Source organism: Oncorhynchus kisutch, linkage group LG10 (genome assembly GCF_002021735.2).
Source record: "Oncorhynchus kisutch isolate 150728-3 linkage group LG10, Okis_V2, whole genome shotgun sequence".
Taxonomy (NCBI): domain Eukaryota; kingdom Metazoa; phylum Chordata; class Actinopteri; order Salmoniformes; family Salmonidae; genus Oncorhynchus; species Oncorhynchus kisutch.
In genome coordinates, this window is record NC_034183.2 from 10,819,094 (window position 1) to 10,841,515 (window position 22,422).

General features: G+C 43.9%; 1 protein-coding gene across 6 annotated transcripts in view; it reads right to left on the reverse strand.

Annotated features, from left to right (window-relative positions):
• The window catches only part of LOC109897714 (pleckstrin homology domain-containing family A member 7), a 201,775-nt gene that overhangs the window by 40,807 nt on the left and 138,546 nt on the right, over window positions 1-22,422 (reverse strand). For all 6 annotated transcript variants that reach the window (XR_004211154.1, XM_020492245.2, XM_031833041.1 and 3 more), the window contains 4 exons: window positions 20,929-21,033; window positions 19,725-19,797; window positions 13,266-13,366; window positions 5,569-5,750 (listed from right to left, as the gene is read on the reverse strand). Coding sequence is in view for 5 of the 6 variants with exons in the window: in XM_020492245.2 (XP_020347834.2) it covers window positions 5,569-5,750; window positions 13,266-13,366; window positions 19,725-19,797; window positions 20,929-21,033 (461 nt within the window). In the remaining variant the exon portion in view is untranslated. The remainder of the gene's footprint in view (window positions 1-5,568; window positions 5,751-13,265; window positions 13,367-19,724; window positions 19,798-20,928; window positions 21,034-22,422) is intronic.

Genomic DNA, 22,422 nt, shown 5'->3' on the forward strand with positions numbered 1-22,422 from the left:
GTAGGATACAGGGCCCTAGCCTCCCGGCTACAGGGAAAAGCAGGTAAATCCCCCCATCTAGAGGAGGAAAAAAACTGGGCTATTTAGCATTAGCATATTAGTGTGGCCTAGCCTGGGTCTCTCACGCTCGCTAAACTGACAGCCACTTGTGCTAAGGCAAACAGCTCAGCGTGGCTAAAGGACTGGCAGGGAATGAGCGGTCATATTTGCGCTGATAGACACAATCATTTCCCTCCACTGACACATGAATAATAGATATGAGCCTCTCATTAATCAAATACAGCGTTCCAGGATGGCTCATCAAATATAGCGCTCCAGGATGGCTCATCAAATATAGCGCTCCAGGATGGCTCATCAAATATAGCGCTCCAGGATGGCTCATCAAATATAGCGCTCCAGGATGGCTCATCAAATACATCGCTAGACTAGAGTAGACAGAGATACCCTACCCTAGACAGAGATTCCGTACCCTAGACATAGATACTCTAGCCTAGACTAGACAGAGATACCTAGCCTAGACTAGACAGAGATACCTAGACTAGACAGAGATACCTAGCCTAGACTAGACAGAGATACCTAGCCTAGACTAGACAGAGATACCTAGCCTAGACTAGACAGAGATACCTAGCCTAGACCAGACAGAGATACCTAGCCTAGACTAGACAGAGATACCTAGCCTAGACTAGACAGAGATACCTAGCCTAGACAGAGATACGCTAGCCTAGACTAGACAGAAATACCTAGACTAGACAGAGATACCATAGCCTAGACTAGACAGAGATACCATAGCCTAGACTAGACAGAGATACCTAGACTAGACAGAGATACCTAGACTAGACAAAGATACCTAGACTAGACAGAGATACCTAGACTAGACAGAGATACCTAGACTAGACAGAGATACCTAGACTTGACAGAGATACCTAGACTTGACAGAGATACCTAGACTTGACAGAGATACCTAGACTAGACAGAGATACCTAGACTAGACAGAGATACTCTAGCCTAGACTAGACAGAGATACTCTAGCCTAGACTAGACAGAGATACTCTAACCTAGACTAGACAGAGATACTCTAACCTAGACTAGACAGAGATACTCTAGCCTAGACTAGACAGAGATACTCTAGCCTAGACAGAGATACTCTAGCCTAGACTAGACAGAGATACGCTAGCCTAGACTAGACAGAGATACTCTAGCCTAGACAGAGATACCTAGACTAGACTAGACAGAGATACCTAGACTAGACAGAGATACCTAGACTAGACAGAGATACCTAGACTAGACTAGACAGAGATACCTAGACTAGACTAGACAGAGATACTCTAGCCTAGACAGAGATACTCTAGCCTAGACTAGACAGAGATACCCTAGCCTAGACTAGACAGAGATACCCTAGACTAGACTAGACAGAGATACCCTAGACTAGACAGAGATACTCTAGCCTAGACAGAGACACCCTAGCCTAGACAGAGATACTCTAGCCTAGACAGAGATACTCTAGCCTAGACTAGACAGAGATACCTAGACTAGACAGAGATACCTAGACTAGACAGAGATACCTAGACTAGACAGAGATACTCTAGCCTAGACTAGACAGAGATACTCTAGCCTAGACTAGACAGAGATACCTAGCCTAACCTAGACAGAGATACTCTAGCCTAGACTAGACAGAGATACTCTAGCCTAGACTAGACAGAGATACTCTAGCCTAGACTAGACAGAGATACTCTAGCCTAGACTAGACAGAGATACCCTAGACTAGACTAGACAGAGATACCTAGACTAGACTAGACAGAGATACCTAGACTAGACTAGACAGAGATACTCTAGCCTAGACAGAGACACCCTAGCCTAGACAGAGATACTCTAGCCTAGACAGAGATACTCTAGCCTAGACTAGACAGAGATACCTAGACTAGACAGAGATACCCTAGACTAGACTAGACAGAGATACCTAGACTAGACTAGACAGAGATACCTAGACTAGACTAGACAGAGATACTCTAGCCTAGACTAGACAGAGATACCTAGACTAGACAGAGATACCTAGACTAGACAGAGATACCTAGACTAGACAGAGATACCTAGACTAGACAGAGATACCTAGACTAGACAGAGATACTCTAGCCTAGACAGAGATACTCTAGCCTAGACTAGACAGAGATACTCTAGCCTAGACTAGACAGAGATACTCTAGCCTAGACAGAGATACTCTAGCCTAGACAGAGATACTCTAGCCTAGACTAGACAGAGATACTCTAGCCTAGACTAGACAGAGATACTCTAGCCTAGACTAGACAGAGATACCTAGCCTAACCTAGACAGAGATACCTAGACTAGACAGAGATACCTAGACTAGACAGAGATACCTAGACTAGACTAGACAGAGATACCTAGACTAGACTAGACAGAGATACTCTAGACTAGACTAGACAGAGATACTCTAGCCTAGACTAGACAGAGATACTCTAGCCTAGACTAGACAGAGATACTCTAGCCTAGACTAGACAGAGATACTCTAGCCTAGACTAGACAGAGATACTCTAGCCTAGACTAGACAGAGATACTCTAGCCTAGACTAGACAGAGATACTCTAGCCTAGACTAGACAGAGATACTCTAGCCTAGACTAGACAGAGATACTCTAGCCTAGACTAGACAGAGATACTCTAGCCTAGACTAGACAGAGATACTCTAGCCTAGACTAGACAGAGATACTCTAGCCTAGACTAGACAGAGATACTCTAGCCTAGACTAGACAGAGATACTCTAGCCTAGACTAGACAGAGATACTCTAGCCTAGACTAGACAGAGATACTCTAGCCTAGACTAGACAGAGATACTCTAGCCTAGACTAGACAGAGATACTCTAGCCTAGACTAGACAGAGATACTCTAGCCTAGACTAGACAGAGATACTCTAGCCTAGACTAGACAGAGATACTCTAGCCTAGACTAGACAGAGATACTCTAGCCTAGACTAGACAGAGATACTCTAGCCTAGACTAGACAGAGATACTCTAGCCTAGACTAGACAGAGATACTCTAGCCTAGACTAGACAGAGATACTCTAGCCTAGACTAGACAGAGATACTCTAGCCTAGACTAGACAGAGATACTCTAGCCTAGACTAGACAGAGATACTCTAGCCTAGACTAGACAGAGATACTCTAGCCTAGACTAGACAGAGATACTCTAGCCTAGACTAGACAGAGATACTCTAGCCTAGACTAGACAGAGATACTCTAGCCTAGACTAGACAGAGATACTCTAGCCTAGACTAGACAGAGATACTCTAGCCTAGACTAGACAGAGATACTCTAGCCTAGACTAGACAGAGATACTCTAGCCTAGACTAGACAGAGATACTCTAGCCTAGACTAGACAGAGATACTCTAGCCTAGACTAGACAGAGATACTCTAGCCTAGACTAGACAGAGATACTCTAGCCTAGACTAGACAGAGATACTCTAGCCTAGACTAGACAGAGATACTCTAGCCTAGACTAGACAGAGATACTCTAGCCTAGACTAGACAGAGATACTCTAGCCTAGACTAGACAGAGATACTCTAGCCTAGACTAGACAGAGATACTCTAGCCTAGACTAGACAGAGATACTCTAGCCTAGACTAGACAGAGATACTCTAGCCTAGACTAGACAGAGATACTCTAGCCTAGACTAGACAGAGATACTCTAGCCTAGACTAGACAGAGATACTCTAGCCTAGACTAGACAGAGATACTCTAGCCTAGACTAGACAGAGATACCTAGACTAGACTAGACAGAGATACCTAGACTAGACAGAGATACCTAGACTAGACAGAGATACCTAGACTAGACAAGAAAAAATACCTAGACTAGACTAGACAGAGATACCTAGACTAGACAGAGATACCTAGACTAGACAGAGATACCTAGACTAGACAAGAAAAAAATACCTAGACTAGACTAGACAGAGATACCGTAGCCTAGACGAGACAGAGATACCTAGACTAGACAGAGATACCTAGACTAGACAGAGATACCTAGACTAGACAGAGATACCTAGACTAGACAGAGATACCTAGACGAGACAGAGATACCTTGACGAGACAGAGATACCATAGACTAGACGGAGATACCCTAGACTAGACGGAGATACCCTAGACTAGACGGAGATACCCTAGACTAGACGGAGATACCCTAGACTAGACGGAGATACCCTAGCCTAGACGGAAATACCCTAGCCTAGACGGAGTTACCCTAGCCTAGACTAGACAGAGATACCCTAGCCTAGACTAGACAGAGATACCTAGACTAGACAAAGATACCTAGACTAGACAAAGATACCTAGACTAGACTAGACAGAGATACCTAGACTAGACAGAGATACCTAGACTAGACAGAGATACCTAGACTAGACAAGAAAAAAATACCTAGACTAGACTAGACAGAGATACCGTAGCCTAGATGAGACAGAGATACCTAGACTAGACAGTGATACCTAGACTAGACAGAGATACCTAGACTAGACAGAGATACCTAGACTAGACAGAGATACCTAGACTAGACAGAGATACCTAGACTAGACAGAGATACCTTGACGAGACAGAGATACCATAGACTAGACGGAGATACCCTAGACTAAACGGAGATACCCTAGACTAGACGGAGATATCCTAGACTAGACGGAAATACCCTAGCCTAGACGGAAATACCCTAGCCTAGACGGAGTTACCCTAGCCTAGACAGAGATACCCTAGCCTAGACTAGACAGAGATACCTAGACTAGACAGAGATACCTAGACTAGACTAGATAGAGATACTCTAGACTAAAATTCTTTCCAATGTGTCAAGTAATTATATTTTTGTTTTCTCATTATTTGGTTGGGTCTAATTGCTGTCCTAGGGCTCTGTTTGTGGACCAGATTGCTTAGGGGACTCTTCTCAAGGTGCATCTCTTTGTGATGGCTTTGTTATGGAAAGTTTGAAAATTGCTTATTTTTAGGCTCTTTTCTGGATTTTGAAAATTAGCGGGTCTAGGCCTAATGCTCTGAATGCATTATTTGGTGTTTTACGTTGTACACAGAGGATATTTCTGCAGAATTCAACATGCAGAGTCTCAATTTGCAGGCTGTCTGTCTGTCTGGCTCTCTCTCTCCAGCAGAGAGACAGAGCTGCAATCTCTTGGGCTCTGTGTGGGTGTTTGTTTGTGTACCAATGCAATTTGTGAGCATGGTGAATGCACTCTCTGCTGCAAAGGCATATACACGCATCGACACTCACAATCAATGAGACTGACAGACTGGCAAACAAATGTGTCTCCCTTTCCCCAGACAGACATATTCAGAGAGACACGGAGTTAAGAATTGCCACGCACGCACCAGTCTCTCACTCACTCACTCACTCACTCACTCATAAAAGTGCAAATTCCCAGGCAGAGTACCTCTTGGTTCCATGGTGAACTTCCCCTAGGTACAGATCTAGAGATCAGCTTCCCCTCCCCAGATATTAACCTTAACCATTGGTAGGGATAATGCTAAACTGACCCAGGATCTAGGCCAGGGCCACTTTAACGACAACTACCTCTTGAGGCTGGCGGTGTGGTTCTGCATCAGCGCCGCCTGGTTCATGGCCTTCACCCAGCCGTTCATGTCTTCTTGTGTGTCGGCGCTGAAGAAATAGGTCCGCATGCCGCTGTGCTCCGCCTGCGAGCCAATCACAGAGCTCCGGTTGTAAATATATGAGCGCATGCCTGTGTGGCTGGCCTATGGGAGAGGAAAGAGGGAGGGTCAGAGTAAGGAAGAGTGATGGATGTGGGATCAGGCCAAAGGGGTAGATAGCAGGGTTGGGGTCAGTTGAGTTTTGCCTACTATTTTTTTCAATTCATGAACTGAATTGAGAACTGAATTGACCCCAACCCTGGTAGATATGGATAAAGAAGTGTTGAACAATTAAAAGAGACAGGGACATTAACCAATGTCTGCCCATGGAGACACAAACGCGTTCAAGTCAGCCAATAGAGAGAAAGAGAGACGTCAGCATCAGCCAATACAAACACAAACATATCCGTGTTGGACAATATAGAAACTGAGATACTATAAGGACCAGCCAATAGACATAGAGACAAGAGGCCAGCCAATTGAGAATGGAGAAAGAGAGAGACATCCAGACTGACCAATGGACAAAGAGCAGCATGAGTGACATAACAAAATAATATCAAGGTCCAATCCAACCCACAACAGAGGACACTGTAAGCCAATCAACAAGAAGTAAGCCTAGAAAGAGCCATTGTGACATGGCCATACCAACATGCTGCTGAATTGTTTGTACTTCTGTTTATACATACATGTCTTATGCTGGTCTTTATGGCTTGTTCTGATTCTCCACACGTTTCCTAAAGTGTGCACTTGAAGACTTCCCATCATGGATTTAACAATGGTGGGGAAACCACATACAGTCAACGTTTCCACCAATCCAATGTGTTTCAAATCCATGACAGGGAGTATATGCAAGTGCACACTTTAGGGAGAAGGATGGCAAATCAGGACTCCAATCAGTCCACATCCCTATGGCTGAGTTCCAATTCTCTAAGCCTTCATCCAGAAGTGTGCACTTGTTCACTCCCCCTCATGTATTTACAAGCATTGGATTGGTGCAAGCATAGTTGGGAGGGAGTTTCTACCATATTCTACCAGTCTGTTCCTTTTAAATACATGAGGGGAGAGTAGACCAGTCTAGTGAGGGGAGAGTAGACCAGTCTAGTGAGGGGAGAGTAGACCAGTCTTGGTGAGGGGGGTGTAGACCAGTGTAGTGAGGGGGGACTAGACCAGTGTAGTGAGGGGGGAGTAGACGAGTGTAGTGAGGGGGGAGTAGACGAGTGTAGTGAGGGGGGAGTAGACGAGTGTAGTGAGGGGGGAGTAGACGAGTGTAGTGAGGGGGGAGTAGACGAGTGTAGTGAGGGGAGAGTAGACCAGTCTAGTGAGGGGAGAGTAGACCAGTCTAGTGAGGGGGGAGTAGACCAGTCTAGTGAGGGGGGAGTAGATCAGTCTAGTGTGGGGGGAGTAGACCAGTCTAGTGTGGGGGGAGTAGACCAGTCTAGTGTGGGGGGAGTAGACCAGTCTAGTGTGGGGGGAGTAGACCAGTCTAGTGTGGGGGGAGTAGACCAGTCTAGTGTGGGGGGAGTAGACCAGTCTAGTGAGGGGATAGTAGACCAGTCTTGGTGAGGGGGGAGTAGACCAGTCTTGGTGAGGGGGGAGTAGACCAGTCTTGGTGAGGGGGGAGTAGACCAGTCTTGGTGAGGGGGCAGTAGACCAGTCTTGGTGAGGGGGCAGTAGACCAGTCTAGGTGAGGGGGCAGTAGACCAGTCTAGTGAGGGGGGAGTAGACGAGTGCACACTTTGGAAGATAAAGCCCTTTGGGGGTCAACAACTGTCTTGTTGTCTATGGAGAAGCAAATCTTCTGAGCTGAGAGGGTTTTAGTTAGAAGATGGCCATCACTGCAAAAGGCAATTAGTGAGGCAATCACTCATGTCCTCACCATTATGTAGCAAATAAGAGCCAATCTATCTGGGGTGTATTCACAAGGATTCAATTGGAGGCTAATGGGCTGAAATGGGGAGGGACCAACCTACATTTGTCCAATAAGTAACACTTGTTTTTTTAGTTAATCAGTTGCAAAACATTTTGCTACGGATCCAATATTCGTCCTTTAGTCCAGGGCTCTTCAACTCTGACCCTATGAGGGCCGGAGCCTGTTGGGTTTCTGTTCGACCTGATAATTAACCCTATGAGGGCCGGAGCCTGTTGGGTTTCTGTTCTACCTGATAATTAACCCTATGAGGGCCGGAGCCTGTTGGGTTTCTGTTCTACCTGATAATTAACCCTATGAGGGCCGGAGCCTGTTGGGTTTCTGTTCTACCTGATAATTAACCCTATGAGGGCCGGAGCCTGTTGGGTTTCTATTCTACCTGATAATTAACCCTATGAGGGCTGGTTTCTGTTCTACCTGATAATTCATTGAACACACCTGGTGTCCCAGGTCTAAGTCAGCCTCTGATTAGAGGGGAACAATGAAACTGTCTTGGAGGTCCAGAGTTGAGTTTGAGGGTTTATGCAAGGGCCGTGTTTTAAATGCCACCCTATTCCCAATTACTGCACTTCTTTTGATAAGGGCCCTGGTGTGATTTGGAACCAGACGGCAGCCCATGAAAATGCTTTGTAATGAACAGTAATTGAACACAAATTTCTTTCCCTCTTTGATTCATTCATTAAAAATGTATGCAGTTTAATTCACTTTGTGGAGAGGAAGTGGGAAGTGTCTCTGTAAAAGGAAGCAGAGGTGTAATGTAATTTGGGTGCCATTTCTTCATTTGAGTGTTAGTATCTTATTAATGTGGATTTTGCCTGACTCGATGATTGATAGAAACAGGGCTTTTCGAGTTGAGGGTGTTGTTAGTGACACGACAATACTTACAACAGCATACACACATATATTCACACTCACACACACTCCTTCAGGTTGACAGTGTAATACTAAGGCTCTTAGCCCCAGGCAGTGGTTCTGGAAGGTCAGGCCAGAAGGCTGCCTCTCCCCCCTGGGGAGGTCTTAAATCTGCTCCGTGGCTTGGCCCGGCCTAGTCTGGGTTAAGCCTATAGTTTACACTTCCCCTCTCCTAACCATTTGTGGGGGAAATGCAAAACTGACCTGAGATCGGCGTCTAGAGGCAAAGTGCCCCTACTCCATACAGTATAGCAGCAGAAGAGATAACGTAGCTACTGGCCAGGCCACAGTGTAAACCAGCTGTCTAATCCCCTTCACTCACCATCAGCATATTGCTAGCTTATGGTAGCATCTTCAGTTCTCTGGACAAGCTTCTAGCTGTAAATTAACTAGTTCAATAGCTGGACAAGCTTCAAGCTGTTAATTAACTAGTTCAATAGCTGGACAAGCTTCTAGCTGTTACTTAACTAGTTCAATAGCTGGACAAGCTTCAAGCTGTTAATTAACTAGTTCAATAGCTGGACAAGCTTCTAGCTGTTACTTAACTAGTTCAATAGCTGGACAAGCTTCTAGCTGTTACTTAACTAGTTCAATAGCTGGACAAGCTTCTAGCTGTTACTTAACTAGTTCAATAGCTGGACAAGCTTCTAGCTGTTACTTAACTAGTTCAATAGCTGGACAAGCTTCTAGCTGTTACTTAACTAGTTCAATAGCTGGACAAGCTTCAAGCTGTTAATTAACTAGTTCAATAGCTGGACAAGCTTCTAGCTGTTACTTAACTAGTTCAATAGCTGGACAAGCTTCTAGCTGTTACTTAACTAGTTCAATAGCTGGACAAGCTTCTAGCTGTTACTTAACTAGTTCAATAGCTGGACAAGCTTCTAGCTGTTACTTAACTAGTTCAATAGCTGGACAAGCTTCTAGCTGTTACTTAACTAGTTCAATAGCTGGACAAGCTTCTAGCTGTTACTTAACTAGTTCAATAGCTGGACAAGCTTCAAGCTGTTAATTAACTAGTTCAATAGCTGGACAAGCTTCTAGCTGTTACTTAACTAGTTCAATAGCTGGACAAGTTTCTAGCTGTTACTTAACTAGTTCAATGGCTGCCCTGTTGTTCATAGGTGGATGTACAGCACATGCTCACCTACACCCTCACTGTCTTGTACAGCTAACCTTCTGGGGACACACAATTCAGTCCCATTCAAAATCATCTTTTCCCTAAACCTAACCCATACTCTTACTTTAACCCTAAAACTAACACTAGCTCCTAACCCTTAACGTAATTCTAAACCTAACACTAATTCTAACCTTAACCATAAACCCCTTAGAAATAGCATTTGACCTCATGGAGACCAATAAAACGTCCCCAGTTGATCAAATCTTTGTTTGTTTACTATTCTTGTGTGGACTTCTGGTCCCCACAATAATATTTAAAAACACTGACACACACACAATCTTTCTATACCATCTGCTACCCTGTAACTTTCCAATAACTGCTGTGTCTTTTCAGACCAATATAACTGTGCAGACACGGAACTACACAGAGCCTGGTCTCCAATAACAGCCCTAACCACAGCCTCTTCACTGTAGCAAGAATGCCGAGTGGGACATTCAGTGCACCGTGTGACCGTCACACCTCCACTGCTCACCCTGGGCAAGTCTCTCTCCCGCTCTCCCTCCTCCTCAAAAATAGCCTGTAGTCCCAGACAGGAAGGTTAAAAATAGCAGCAGTCCTCTTCTTCCTCTCCCCAGCCCCTCTCAGACAAGCAGGCCTTTTTTTGTCCCTTCTTTCTAAATCCATTATATTCCAGGTCAGCATAGGGCCTGGGTCACGTCCCAAATGGGAGCCTATTCCCTACATAGTGCACTACTTTTGACCAGAGCCCAATCAAAAGTAGTGTAGGGGCTAAGGTGCCATTGGCACGTAGCTCTGGTCTCTAAACTGACAACAACAACTCAAACTCTCACATAGAAATACGTTTACCTCCAATGAATACATGACTCGTTCAAATACGTTCCGGAATCCACCATGTTGAACAGTTTCTACTCGTCTGCATAATGGAAATGAAGATTGGAACTGTATAGGATGTGAATATTGTGTTTAATAAATGTTGCCTGGTCCCAATTCGGTTTGTGTTGCCTTGACAACTACTATTGCTTGACTAGGGCCATAGGAGTCAGCTAGACAACACAAACATGTGATTCCAGAACAGCAGGCATTTGAGGAGAACATACATCTTATTCCACTGAAATAAAAATCTATCAAATAGTCAGTCAATCCTCCTCCATGAGTGGTATGTTGGATATGAGAGCAAACAGAGGAAGTATGAAGGTTTAGCCAACACACATAACGAGATATGAGCAATGAGATCATACAAGAAGGAGATAACAGACTAAATGGAGTAACCAAGACACATCAGTCTCCAAACAAGCATGCTCCAAACAATAAGAACCATATACACACTGTCGTGGTATATATTTCCTATTGTCTGGCAAAGGACATGGCAAAAGTAACTGTAGTACAAGTGGTTGAGAGGCCAGTACCTATTTATGAGTGGACGGTGAACTTGTGTTTCATTGGACGACCTTGCACACTCACAGGGGTCCCAGTGAGGCAGCCCACCAATAGGAACAAGAGAGGGAACAGAGTTCAGCGAATAGGGGACAGGGGGTCACCAGCCTTCTAGCTAGGTTGGTTGCCTCAACAGTGGAGGGGAGGGGTGGGAAAGGGAGGTTCTAACCATGGGGAAATATTTTTGGGATGAAATAGTAGTACTAACTCACGGTAGTGTTGAATGGTTGCAGCACAAACAAACTGACAGAAGAACAGAAAACAGACATCTACAACAGTTCCAGTCCAACCTCCTTTCCCCCTCCTAATCATTTCACATTGAGATATGGACCAGCTTGTATGTATTGGTAGCCTGAGAGTGACTAGCTTCATTGGTTAGTAAAGAATGATGGCCTTCATGTACATGACCACCCTGTTCTGCCTATAGGGTGGTCTCTAGCAGGGTAACTAGGGTTACAGGTATTAACGGGGGAGGGGGCACTACTCCTGACATTCTCCCAACTCTTCTATGGCACCAACAGAATCTTGGAACAGAAAGTAGAAAACACATGCAAGCCATTTTCTATGGGACTCTGGCTACCTCCCTCACTCAAGCCATTCCAGGGTCAATTCCAACCTGACCAGTATTTAGCCTGTTAGAGTGCAACTGCAAACTGGGTCATAAGAGTCTTTCTCACTGCAGCAGCTTGAGTCAACAGTGGCGTTAGCAGTAAACAACAAACATAAACAGTAAACAACAACAGTAAACATCAACAGTAAACAACAACCATCGACAGTAAACAACAACCATCGACAGTAAACAACAACCATCGACAGTAAACAACCAACAGTAAACAACCAACAGTAAACAACAACAGTAAACAACAACCGTAAACAGTAAACAACAACCATAAACAGTAAACAACAACAGTAGACAACAACCATCGACAGTAGACAACAACCATCGACAGTAGACAATAACCGTAAACAGTAAACAACAGTAAACAACAACCATAAACAGTAAACCACAACAGTAGATAACAACCATCGACAGTAGACAACAACCATCGACAGTAAACAACAACACCGCCAGATGATGAACCAACTATAACAGGACAACCGGATAGCAGTGCTCCTAGGGTCCCAAAATTCCCAGGTTCTCTCAAAATCCTGGTGGGAAGATTCCCAGAATCAGGAGGGAATAAGCAGTAAAATCAGGAAAGTTAGCAGACTTTCCCAACCCTACTGACAGCAGTGTTCCTCAACTCTGGACTGTCCTTGGGTAACACCAAGACTGCACAATTTTGTTCCAGCCCAGCACAAGCACACCTTGTTCAAATAATGAGGGGTTAGATGATTAGGAATTAAATAGAATCAGGTGTTCCTGTGATGGGCTAGAGTTGAGGAACACTGCCTTGGGGACTCAACAGGTTTGACCTGCGGGGGTCTGGGTAGGGAGGAAACATTGAATCAATGCCAACAGCCAGAGGGGCAGGAGAGACTGGGGGACATTACTAGGAGACACTGGCCTATATTATACCTGCCGTCTGGCATACAGTCAAGAGAATGAAACTTAAACCCCCATCGACTCAGCATGACAAAAGAGGCAAGCCTGTATGTAGTGTGGAAAGAAATGTCACAGAACCACACTGGCTTCCTGTGGGAATGAAACCACTAGCAGAGAATATTAGAGAAAGATGTGCTTAATCTAGAACCAGATATACAGCTAGAATCTCAGCCTCTGTCACCGATATATGTCATAGCGAGTAGGATGTCCTAAAATGTACACCGTGTTCTAGGTCTGTAGAGAAAACCTATGGTTAGAAACAAGGCATTTTTTATAAATGTAGTGTCTTCATTTAATAGACAAGCATATTACAAAGTGACCAATACAGAAAATCATCAATAGCCAATGGGTTGGGAGGATGGATGCAGTTAAATATCTGATTGGATATTATCAATCCTTGATTGAGAGAATTCTTCTTGTGAGCATAGTGACCTCACGGGGATGCACTGCCTCTAAGCCATCGGTTGGTCAAATTGCAGTCAATATGAAGCAGAGTCCATTTGTGTCAGGCCACAAAATGCTAGTGTTAAGTAAATGCAAAAAAGTTGGCTGTATTTTTAACAGTAGGCATAAATATTAACCTGTGAAACATAAAGCAATAGAACATTTAATTAGATGTAAAATAAAGAAAAAAATCCTATAAAGATAAACTCTTGGTCGTACCTTGAAGGCGTACTTGCGGATGATGTGGTCTTCAGGTTCCACGGCTGAGATGACATAGCTGGGCAGAGGAATACTACCCAGGACTGACTCTTCCCTACTGTCTGTTAGCAGAGAGAGAGGGAGAGATAGAAAGAGGTGGGAGATAGAGAGATGAAGGGCAGAGAAATGTCACTTACAGCCCACTAGTAACATTTCCCTCCTCCATCACTATAGCCCCCCCCACATGGCAGAAAAACCTCTGAATCGCTCTCTGTCCATCCAGTTGGCATGGCCCGTTCATACCACTAAATATCTCTCTGTCCATCCAGTTGGCATGGCCCGTTCATACCACTAAATATCTCTCTGCCCATCCAGTTGGCATGGCCCGTTCATACCACTAAATATCTCTCTGCCCATCCAGTTGGCATGGCCCGTTCATACCACTAAATATCTCTCTGCCCAGCCAGTTGGCATGGCCCGTTCATACCACTAAATATCTCTCTGCCCAGCCAGTTGGCATGGCCCGTTCATACCACTAAATATCTCTCTGCCCAGCCAGTTGGCATGGCCCATTCATACCACTAAATATCTCTCTGCCCAGCCAGTTGGCATGGCCCGTTCATACCACTAAATATCTCTCTGCCCAGCCATTTGGCATGGCCGGTTCATACCACTAAATATCTCTCTGCCCAGCCAGTTGGCATGGCTGGTTCCCGTCCGGCATCAGTTATTGTCATGCCACTATGTGACCATTCTGAATACAGAGCCTAGTCATATCTTAATTAACTCACACAACTCTCACGGGGGAGTGTTTCCACCGCTGTACACTAGAATTTGTGTGTGGGGTGTGTGTGTGTGTATGGTGCGGGGCTGTGAGTGTGCGCGCTTGCTGGATTAAAGAGTAATTGGTTAAAAATACATTCAAGGAGCTTTGAAGGAGACATTCCCCACATGGGGCCTCCGGACAGCGCTTTTATCTGCCCCTTACACAAACACACTGCAGAGCAGACCAGACCTGTCTGGGACAATGAGGATAGATTACATCCTAGCAGGACACCGGGGAGTGACACAACATCTTCACGTTTAACCCACCACACACGTGTGTGTGTGTGTGTGTGTGTGTGTGTGTGTGTGTGTGTGTGTGTGTGTGTGTGTGTGTGTGTGTGTGAGAATGGAAGAAGTATGAAGAGCAAGATTAATGAAGAAGGAGACTGTAAAGAACAGAAATGGAGCTGATGGTGACTGAAAGAGATGAGATTGAGTGGGATGAAGATGGAGGGAGAGAGAGGGAATGAGAGGGAATGAGAGGGAGAGTCAAAGTGAGAGAAAGATTGAGACAGATTCCACAGAGCCCCAGGACAGCAACACAATTAGACCCAACCAAATCATGAGAAAACAGAAATAATTACTTGACACATTGGAAAGAATTAACAAAAACAGAGCAAACTAGAATGCTATTTGGCCCTAAACAGTGCGTACACAGTGGCAGAATACCTGACCACATTCACAAGGCTCAGCTTATTTCCAGGCGCGTTAGGCAAATACTGTCATTCACAAGGCTCAGCTTATTTCCAGGCTCGTTAGGCAAATACTGTCATTCACAAAGCTCAGCTTATTTCCAGGCTCATTAGGCAAATACTGTCATTCACAAAGCTCAGCCAAGATCGGCGTCTAGTCTTGAAAAAGGCATTTGCTGAAACATCGACTATAAATAGCTTATTTTATGGTAAAAGTCTTGCCTTTCTATCAGAGCCAATATAACTTTAATAGGATAGTTTGATATGATGAACATTTGATGCAAAACAGATCATCATTTTTTTGTTTATTAGGATGTCCATTAGTTTCGCAGAATCAGCAACTACTCTTCCCGGGGTCCCCCCCAAAAAGTGGGTATGTATGTGGGGTATGTATGGGTGTCTGAAAAGACCCCTGGTGGCATGTCTTGTGGGGTATATATGGGTGTCTGAAGAGACCCCTGGTGGCATGTCTTGTGGGGTATGTATGGGTGTCTGAAAAGACCCCTGGTGGCATGTCTTGTGGGGTATATATGGGTGTCTGAAGAGACCCCTGGTGGCATGTCTTGTGGGGTATGTATGGGTGTCTGAAGAGACCCCTGGTGGCATGTCTTGTGGGGTATGTATGGGTGTCTGAAGAGACCCCTGGTGGCATGTCTTGTGGGGTATGTATGGGTGTCTGAAGAGACCCCTGGTGGCATGTCTTGTGGGGTATGTATGGGTGTCTGAAGAGACCCCTGGTGACATGTCTTGTGGGGTATGTATGGGTGTCTGAAGAGACCCCTGGTGGCATGTCTTGTGGGGTATGTATGGGTGTCTGAAGAGACCCCTGGTGGCATGTCTTGTGGGGTATGTATGGGTGTCTGAAGAGACCCCTGGTGACATGTCTTGTGGGGTATGTATGGGTGTCTGAAGAGACCCCTGGTGGCATGTCTTGTGGGGTATGTATGGGTGTCTGAAGAGACCCCTGGTGGCATGTCTTGTGGGGTATGTATGGGTGTCTGAGATTAATGTTATTTGATTATTCAGACATTCTGGAATTTCCATCAAATTTACATTTCTCATAAAAACTAGGAGAAGTAGTTCATCTCTCTTCAACCCTCAACCAGGAAAGACATGGCATGCATGTTGTTGATATTACTTCTGTTTCTGCACTTCAGGGCAAGGCGTGCTGCTCTGTTTTGAGCTTTGCTAGGTCTTTCTTTGCTGCATTTGACAGTAATCAAGAACCTCCTCCGAGATCTTGAAGGTATTGTGTTTGGGAGAAAACGTGGAGTTCATGTTTGAGAACTCTGTAGATGCTTTGTTTGTAGCTTTAGTTAGAGCATTTGAGTTGTAATGTTTGGTAGGCCCAGTGTTGGTTGCCTTTGTTTGGTAAACTTGCCACTGCGGTGGATAGTTGGTTGTGTTCTGAGTTGAAGTATATTGTTTAGTTTCCAGGACCCTGCCGAGGCTGGAGACTCTTGCTCTACTAGCTGTTGGGACATCGGTCTGAGGTGAGTACAATCGGTTGTGTACCTCAGTGTGAGATTTGGATAGGGTAGTGAAACTTGCTACTCGGCACTATAGCCTTTCTTAGACTGTTGGAAAAACATTCCAGGTGAAGCTGGTTGAGAGAATGCCAAAAGTGTGCAATGCTGTCATCAAGGCAAAGGGTGGCTATTTGAAGAATCTCAAATATATTTTGATTTGTGTAACACAGTTTTTATGTCTTCACTATTATTCTACAATGTAGAAAATAGTAAAACTAATGAAAAACCTTTGAATGAGTAGATGTTCTTAACCTTTTGACCAGTAGTGTAAGTATTCAGACCTTTTATTCAGTACTTTGATGAACCACCTTTGGCAACGATTACAGCTTTGAGTCTGCTTGGATATGACGCTACAAGCTTGGCACAATTGTATTTGGGGAGTTTCTCCCATTCATCTCTGAATATTCTCTCAAGTTTTGTCAGGTTGGATGAGGAGCGTCGCGACACAGCTTTTTTCAGGTCTCTCCAGAGATGTTCGATCAGGTTCAAGTCCGGGCTCTGGCTCGGCCACTCAAGGACATTCAGAGACTTGTCCCGAAGCCACTCCTGCATTGTCTTCGCTGTGTGCTTAAGGTCGTTGTCCTGTTGGTAGGCGAATCTTCGCCCCAGTCTGAGGTACGGAGCGCTCTGGAACAGGTTTCCATCAAGGATCTCGATGGACTTTGCTCCGTTAATATTTCCCTCGATCTTGACTGGTCTCCCAGTCCCTGCCGCTGAAAATCATCCCAACAGCATGATGCTGCCACCACCATGCTTCACCAAAGGGATGGTGCCAGGTTTCCTCCAGACGTGATGCTTGGCATTAAGGCCAAAGAGTTCAATCTTGGTTTCATCAGACCATCAGTTCATCAGTCTGGGAGTCCTTTAGGTGCCTTTTGGCAAACTCTGAGTGGGCTATCATGTGCCTTTTACTGAGGAGTGGCTTCCGTCTGGCCACTACCATAAAGGCCTGATTGGTGGAGTGCTGCAGAGATGGATGTCCTTCTGGAAGGTTCTCCCATCTTCACAGAGGAAATCTGGAGCTCTGTTAGAGTGACCATCTGGTTCTTGGTCACCTCCCTGACAGAGGCCCTTCTCCCCCGATTGCTCAGTTTGGCCGGGTGGCCAGCACTAGGAAGAGTCTTTGTGGTTCAAAACTTCTTCCATTTAAGAATTGATGAAGGTGACTTTGTTCTTGGGGACCTTCAGTGCAGCAGACATGTTTTGGTACCCTTCTCCAGATCTGGGCCTCGAAACAATCCTGTCTAGGAGCTTAACGGACAATTCCTTCAACCTCATGGCTTGGCTTTTGCTCTGACATACACTGTCAACTGTGGGACCTTATATAGACAGGTGTGTGCCTTTCCAAATCATGTCCAATCAATTGAATTTACAGGTGGACTCCAATCAAGTTGTAGAAACAGCTCAAGGATGATCAATGGAAACAGGACACACCTTAACTCAATTTTGAGTCTCATAGCAAAGGATCTGAATACTTATGTGAATAAGGTTTCTGTTTTTCATTTGAATAAATTAGCAAAAATGTCTAAAAACCCGTTTTCGCTTTGTCATTATGAGGTATTGTGTGTAGATTGATGAGGACAAATATTAATTTAATCCGTTTTGGAATAAGACTAACGTAACAAAATTAGGAAAAAAGGTTGAGGGGTCTGAATACTTTCCGAATGCACTGTAAAGCCATAGCAAGTGAGTTTCTTCAATAACAAATTATGATCAATAACATCAAAGGCTGCATTGAAATCTAACAATAGAATCCAACTATCATCTTATTATTTATTTTAGCCAATCATCAGTCATTACAGTACAAGTTGAGAACCTTTCCCTATATGTATGGTGAAAGTAGGTAGTTAACTTGTTCTCTGAAAAATGTAATTTTATTTGTTCAAACACAATTCACTCCATCAGTTTGCTAAGAACAGGGAGCAAACGGATTTGGCGGGAAAAGGGGTCCTTCCACGCCTGTACACACACACACACACACACACACACACACACACACACACACACACACACACACCTTTAGGCTTAGGTTAAAACTTCTTAAGGCTAGGGGGCAGTATTTGGAAGTTCGGATGACTGACATGCCCAAAGTAAACTAGGATATGAAGAAGCTAGGATATGCATGTAATTGTAGCATTGGATAGAACACACTCTGAGGTTTCTAAAACTGTTAAAATAATGTATGCGAGTGAGTATAACAGAACTGATAAGTTTTCTTTTTAGGTCACAGTCCATTCAAATGCTTGTCTATGGGATATTCCTCCCAGATTGCAGTTCCTATGGCTTCATTAGATGTCAAGTCTTTAGAAAGGGTTCTAGGCTTGTTTTTTGAAAAATGAGTTAGTAGTTGTCTTGTAGTAGTTGTCTTGTCTTGTGGCGCGCGTGGATGAGGGTGCGCACTTCGTTATTTATCTCTGGTATTGAACACAGTTTATTCCGTCTTAAATTTGATTGTTTATTTACACATTATGGTACCTGAGGATCGATTAGAAACGTTGTTTGACTTGTTTGGATGAAGTTTACTGATAACCTTTGGGATTCCTTTGTCTGCATGTTGAAGGAGTGGAACTGGTGGAAGCAAACGCGCCAACTAAAGTGACTTTTTTGGGATATACTTTATCGAACAAAATGACCATTTGTTGTGTAGCTGGGACCCTTGGGATTGCTAACAGAGGAAGATCTTCGAAGGGATTTATTTTATCGCTATTTCTGATTTTTGTGATGCCTCTGCTGGTTTGGAAAATGTTTTTAATGCTGGTGTATGCGGGGCGTTGTCCTCAGATAATCGCATGGTATGCTTTCACCGTAAAGCCTTTTAAAAATCTGACAAAGCGGTTGGATTGAAAAGAAGTTAAGCTTTTAAATGATGTAAGACACTTGTATTTTCATGAATGTTTAATATTACGATTTTTTTATTTTGCGCTCTGCAATTTCTCCGGATGTGCCACCCATGCAGTCTGCTACCATTGTCAACAGTTTCCACATCTAGGTAGTCTATACCTGGAGGCTTATCATTATTGCTGGATAACAACTTCAATGAACGATGCAGTTTTCTGCCCATTTATATAATTTAAGGTACTCCATCGTCTCCATCAGTTTTGCTCTGTACTGAAAGTGCTCCATCTTGAAAACTGGACTGCTGGAAATGTATTACCAGTGCACTATTCAACAAAGCCTGAGTGTCTGTTTTTGCTCTATTGCCAACTCCTTGTCACTCATTTGGTATTACAACTAGTGACAAGGAGTTGCGATAGATCACAAGCAGACTGGCACACAGGCTAGTAAGTACCTGGTTAATTCAGGAACGTACAACCCATTCTGTGCTCACACCTTGGTGCCAAGTCAGTGCTACAGAAACAGAGCTATAAAGTCATCAAGTCTACACTTACATACCAGGTCAAATCCCCCCTAGAGCACGCACACAATCGTCTCACCTTTGTAGTAGAACAGGCAGTAGTCAGCCAACACAAACCACTTCCTCTTCCAAAGCCTCATCCCAGAGCTGTCCTGAAAAAGAAAGGGAAATTTATTGGCCTGCTACATCTGCCATTGCTTTTTATTTTTTACACTTTTTCAAACTCTCACAGGCAGGGGAATGAGGGAACCCACTTCAAAACAGCTCTGGTCAAAAGTAGTGCACAACATAGGGAATAGGGTGCTATTTGGAAGGAAGACCGTGAGAACAGTCTACAAATAGACTTGAACAATATGATCCATACACCCAGCCAAGGCTGCACGATATGGGCAACAACAAAAAATCTAATTGCAATTTTATGACCAAATATTGAGATATTAATCAAAACACTTGGGTGACTGGAATCATAAAAATAGTTGTTATTGTTTGTAGCAATCTGTTGACTGCATTTTACCTAACAGAACAGCATACAAACGTACAACCTTAGTGGCAAACAGAGAAGGAGGAGGAACTGTACTGCTTGAGTGACAGGGGGCAGTGCTTGGTGTGTGTGGGAAGAAGCCATAAGAGGAGAGAGGGAGAATCTCTTGCGATATGGATATTGTCAATATTGCAATTTCAATGTGAATTCAATTAATTGTGCAGCCCTATACAAAGATATCGGTTTATCTAATCTCTGTTGTCTTACAAACACCCATCAGCTAATGAGCTCTATCTTATACTTCCCACTATCAGCCAATCAGTGTTGTCCTACAAACCAATATCAAACAAAGAGCTCTATCCCTACATGTCCCAGTGCCAACTAATCAGTGTTGCCCTACAAACATCAACCAATGAGCTCTATCCTATATCTTCCACTATCAGCCAATCAGTGCTGTCCTACGAACACCTATTAACCAATGAGCTCTATCCTGTGTGTCTATGTTTCTCAACAAATGTTTTGCACCACTTTGTGTCAACCAATGAGCTTTGTTACCTGTCTATCACCTTCACTGGCTTGATTACCTTGTGTATATGTCCCACTATCAGCCAATCAGAATTGTCCTTCAGACACCTATCAACCAATGAGTTCTATTCTGCTTGTGTCAAGCAACCCAATGCATGCCCATGTGATGTGTCCATGACCCCTGTTGCCATGGTAGCCTATGATAGACAGCAACAAGTAAGTGTGTGCGTATGTACGTGTGTACAAGAGTATGTGTGTACATGTGTGTGTTTCTCACCTGTTTGTAGAGCCATCCTCTCACCACCACTGGGACGTTGGGGTTCCTCTTGATGGACTGCTCTCGCTTCCCAAAATGTAGCACCCTCCCACTGGACCTGGAGCCCTATAGGACACACACATCCATAGTGGTTGGTTATCTCACCCTCCCACTGGACCTGGAGCCCCATCGGACACACACATCCATAGTGGTTGGTTATCTCACCCTCCCACTGGACCTGGAGCCCTATAGGACACAGTCTATAGGGGTCGTGATAATTAGCTGTATAACAGTCTATAGGGGTCGTGATAATTAGCAGTATAACAGACTATAGGGGTCATGAAAATTAGCTGTGTAACAGTCTATAGGGGTAGTGATAATTAGCTGTATAACAGTCTATAGGGGTAGTGATAATTAGCTGTGTAACAGACTATAGGGGTCATGATAATTAGCTGTGTAACAGTCTATAGGGGTCATGATAATTAGCTGTATAACAGTCTATAGGGGTCGTGATAATTAGCAGTATAACAGACTATAGGGGTCATGAAAATTAGCTGTGTAACAGTCTATAGGGGTAGTGATAATTAGCTGTATAACAGTCTATAGGGGTAGTGATAATTAGCTGTGTAACAGACTATAGGGGTCATGATAATTAGCTGTGTAACAGTCTATAGGGGTCATGATAATTAGCTGTATAACAGTCTATAGGGGTCGTGATAATTAGCTGTATAACAGACTATAGGGGTCATGATAATTAGCTGTGTAACAGTCTATAGGGGTCATGATAATTAGCTGTATAACAGTCTATAGGGGTCGTGATAATTAGCTGTATAACAGTCTATAGGGGTCATGATAATTAGCTGTGTAACAGTCTATAGGGGTCATGATAATTAGCTGTATAACAGTCTATAGGGGTCGTGATAATTAGCTGTATAACAGTCTATAGGGGTCATGATAATTAGCTGTATAACAGTCTATAGGGGTCGTGATAATTAGCTGTATAACAGTCTATAGGGGTCATGATAATTAGCTGTGTAACAGTCTATAGGGGTCGTGATAATTAGCTGTATAACAGTCTATAGGGGTAGTGATAATTAGCTGTATAACAGTCTATAGGGGTAGTGATAATTAGCTGTATAACAGTCTATAGGGGTAGTGATAATTAGCTGTGTAACAGACTATAGGGGTCATGATAATTAGCTGTGTAACAGTCTATAGGGGTAGTGATAATTAGCTGTGTAACAGTCTATAGGGGTAGTGATAATTAGCTGTGTAACAGTCTATAGGGGTCGTGATAATTAGCTGTATAACAGTCTATAGGGGTCATGATAATTAGCTGTGTAACAGTCTATAGGGGTCGTGATAATTAGCTGTGTAACAGTCTATAGGGGTCGTGATAATTAGCTGTGTAACAGTCTATAGGGGTCGTGATAATTAGCTGTATAGCAGTCTATAGGGGTAGTGATAATTAGCTGTATAACAGTCTATAGGGGTCGTGATAATTAGCTGTGTAAT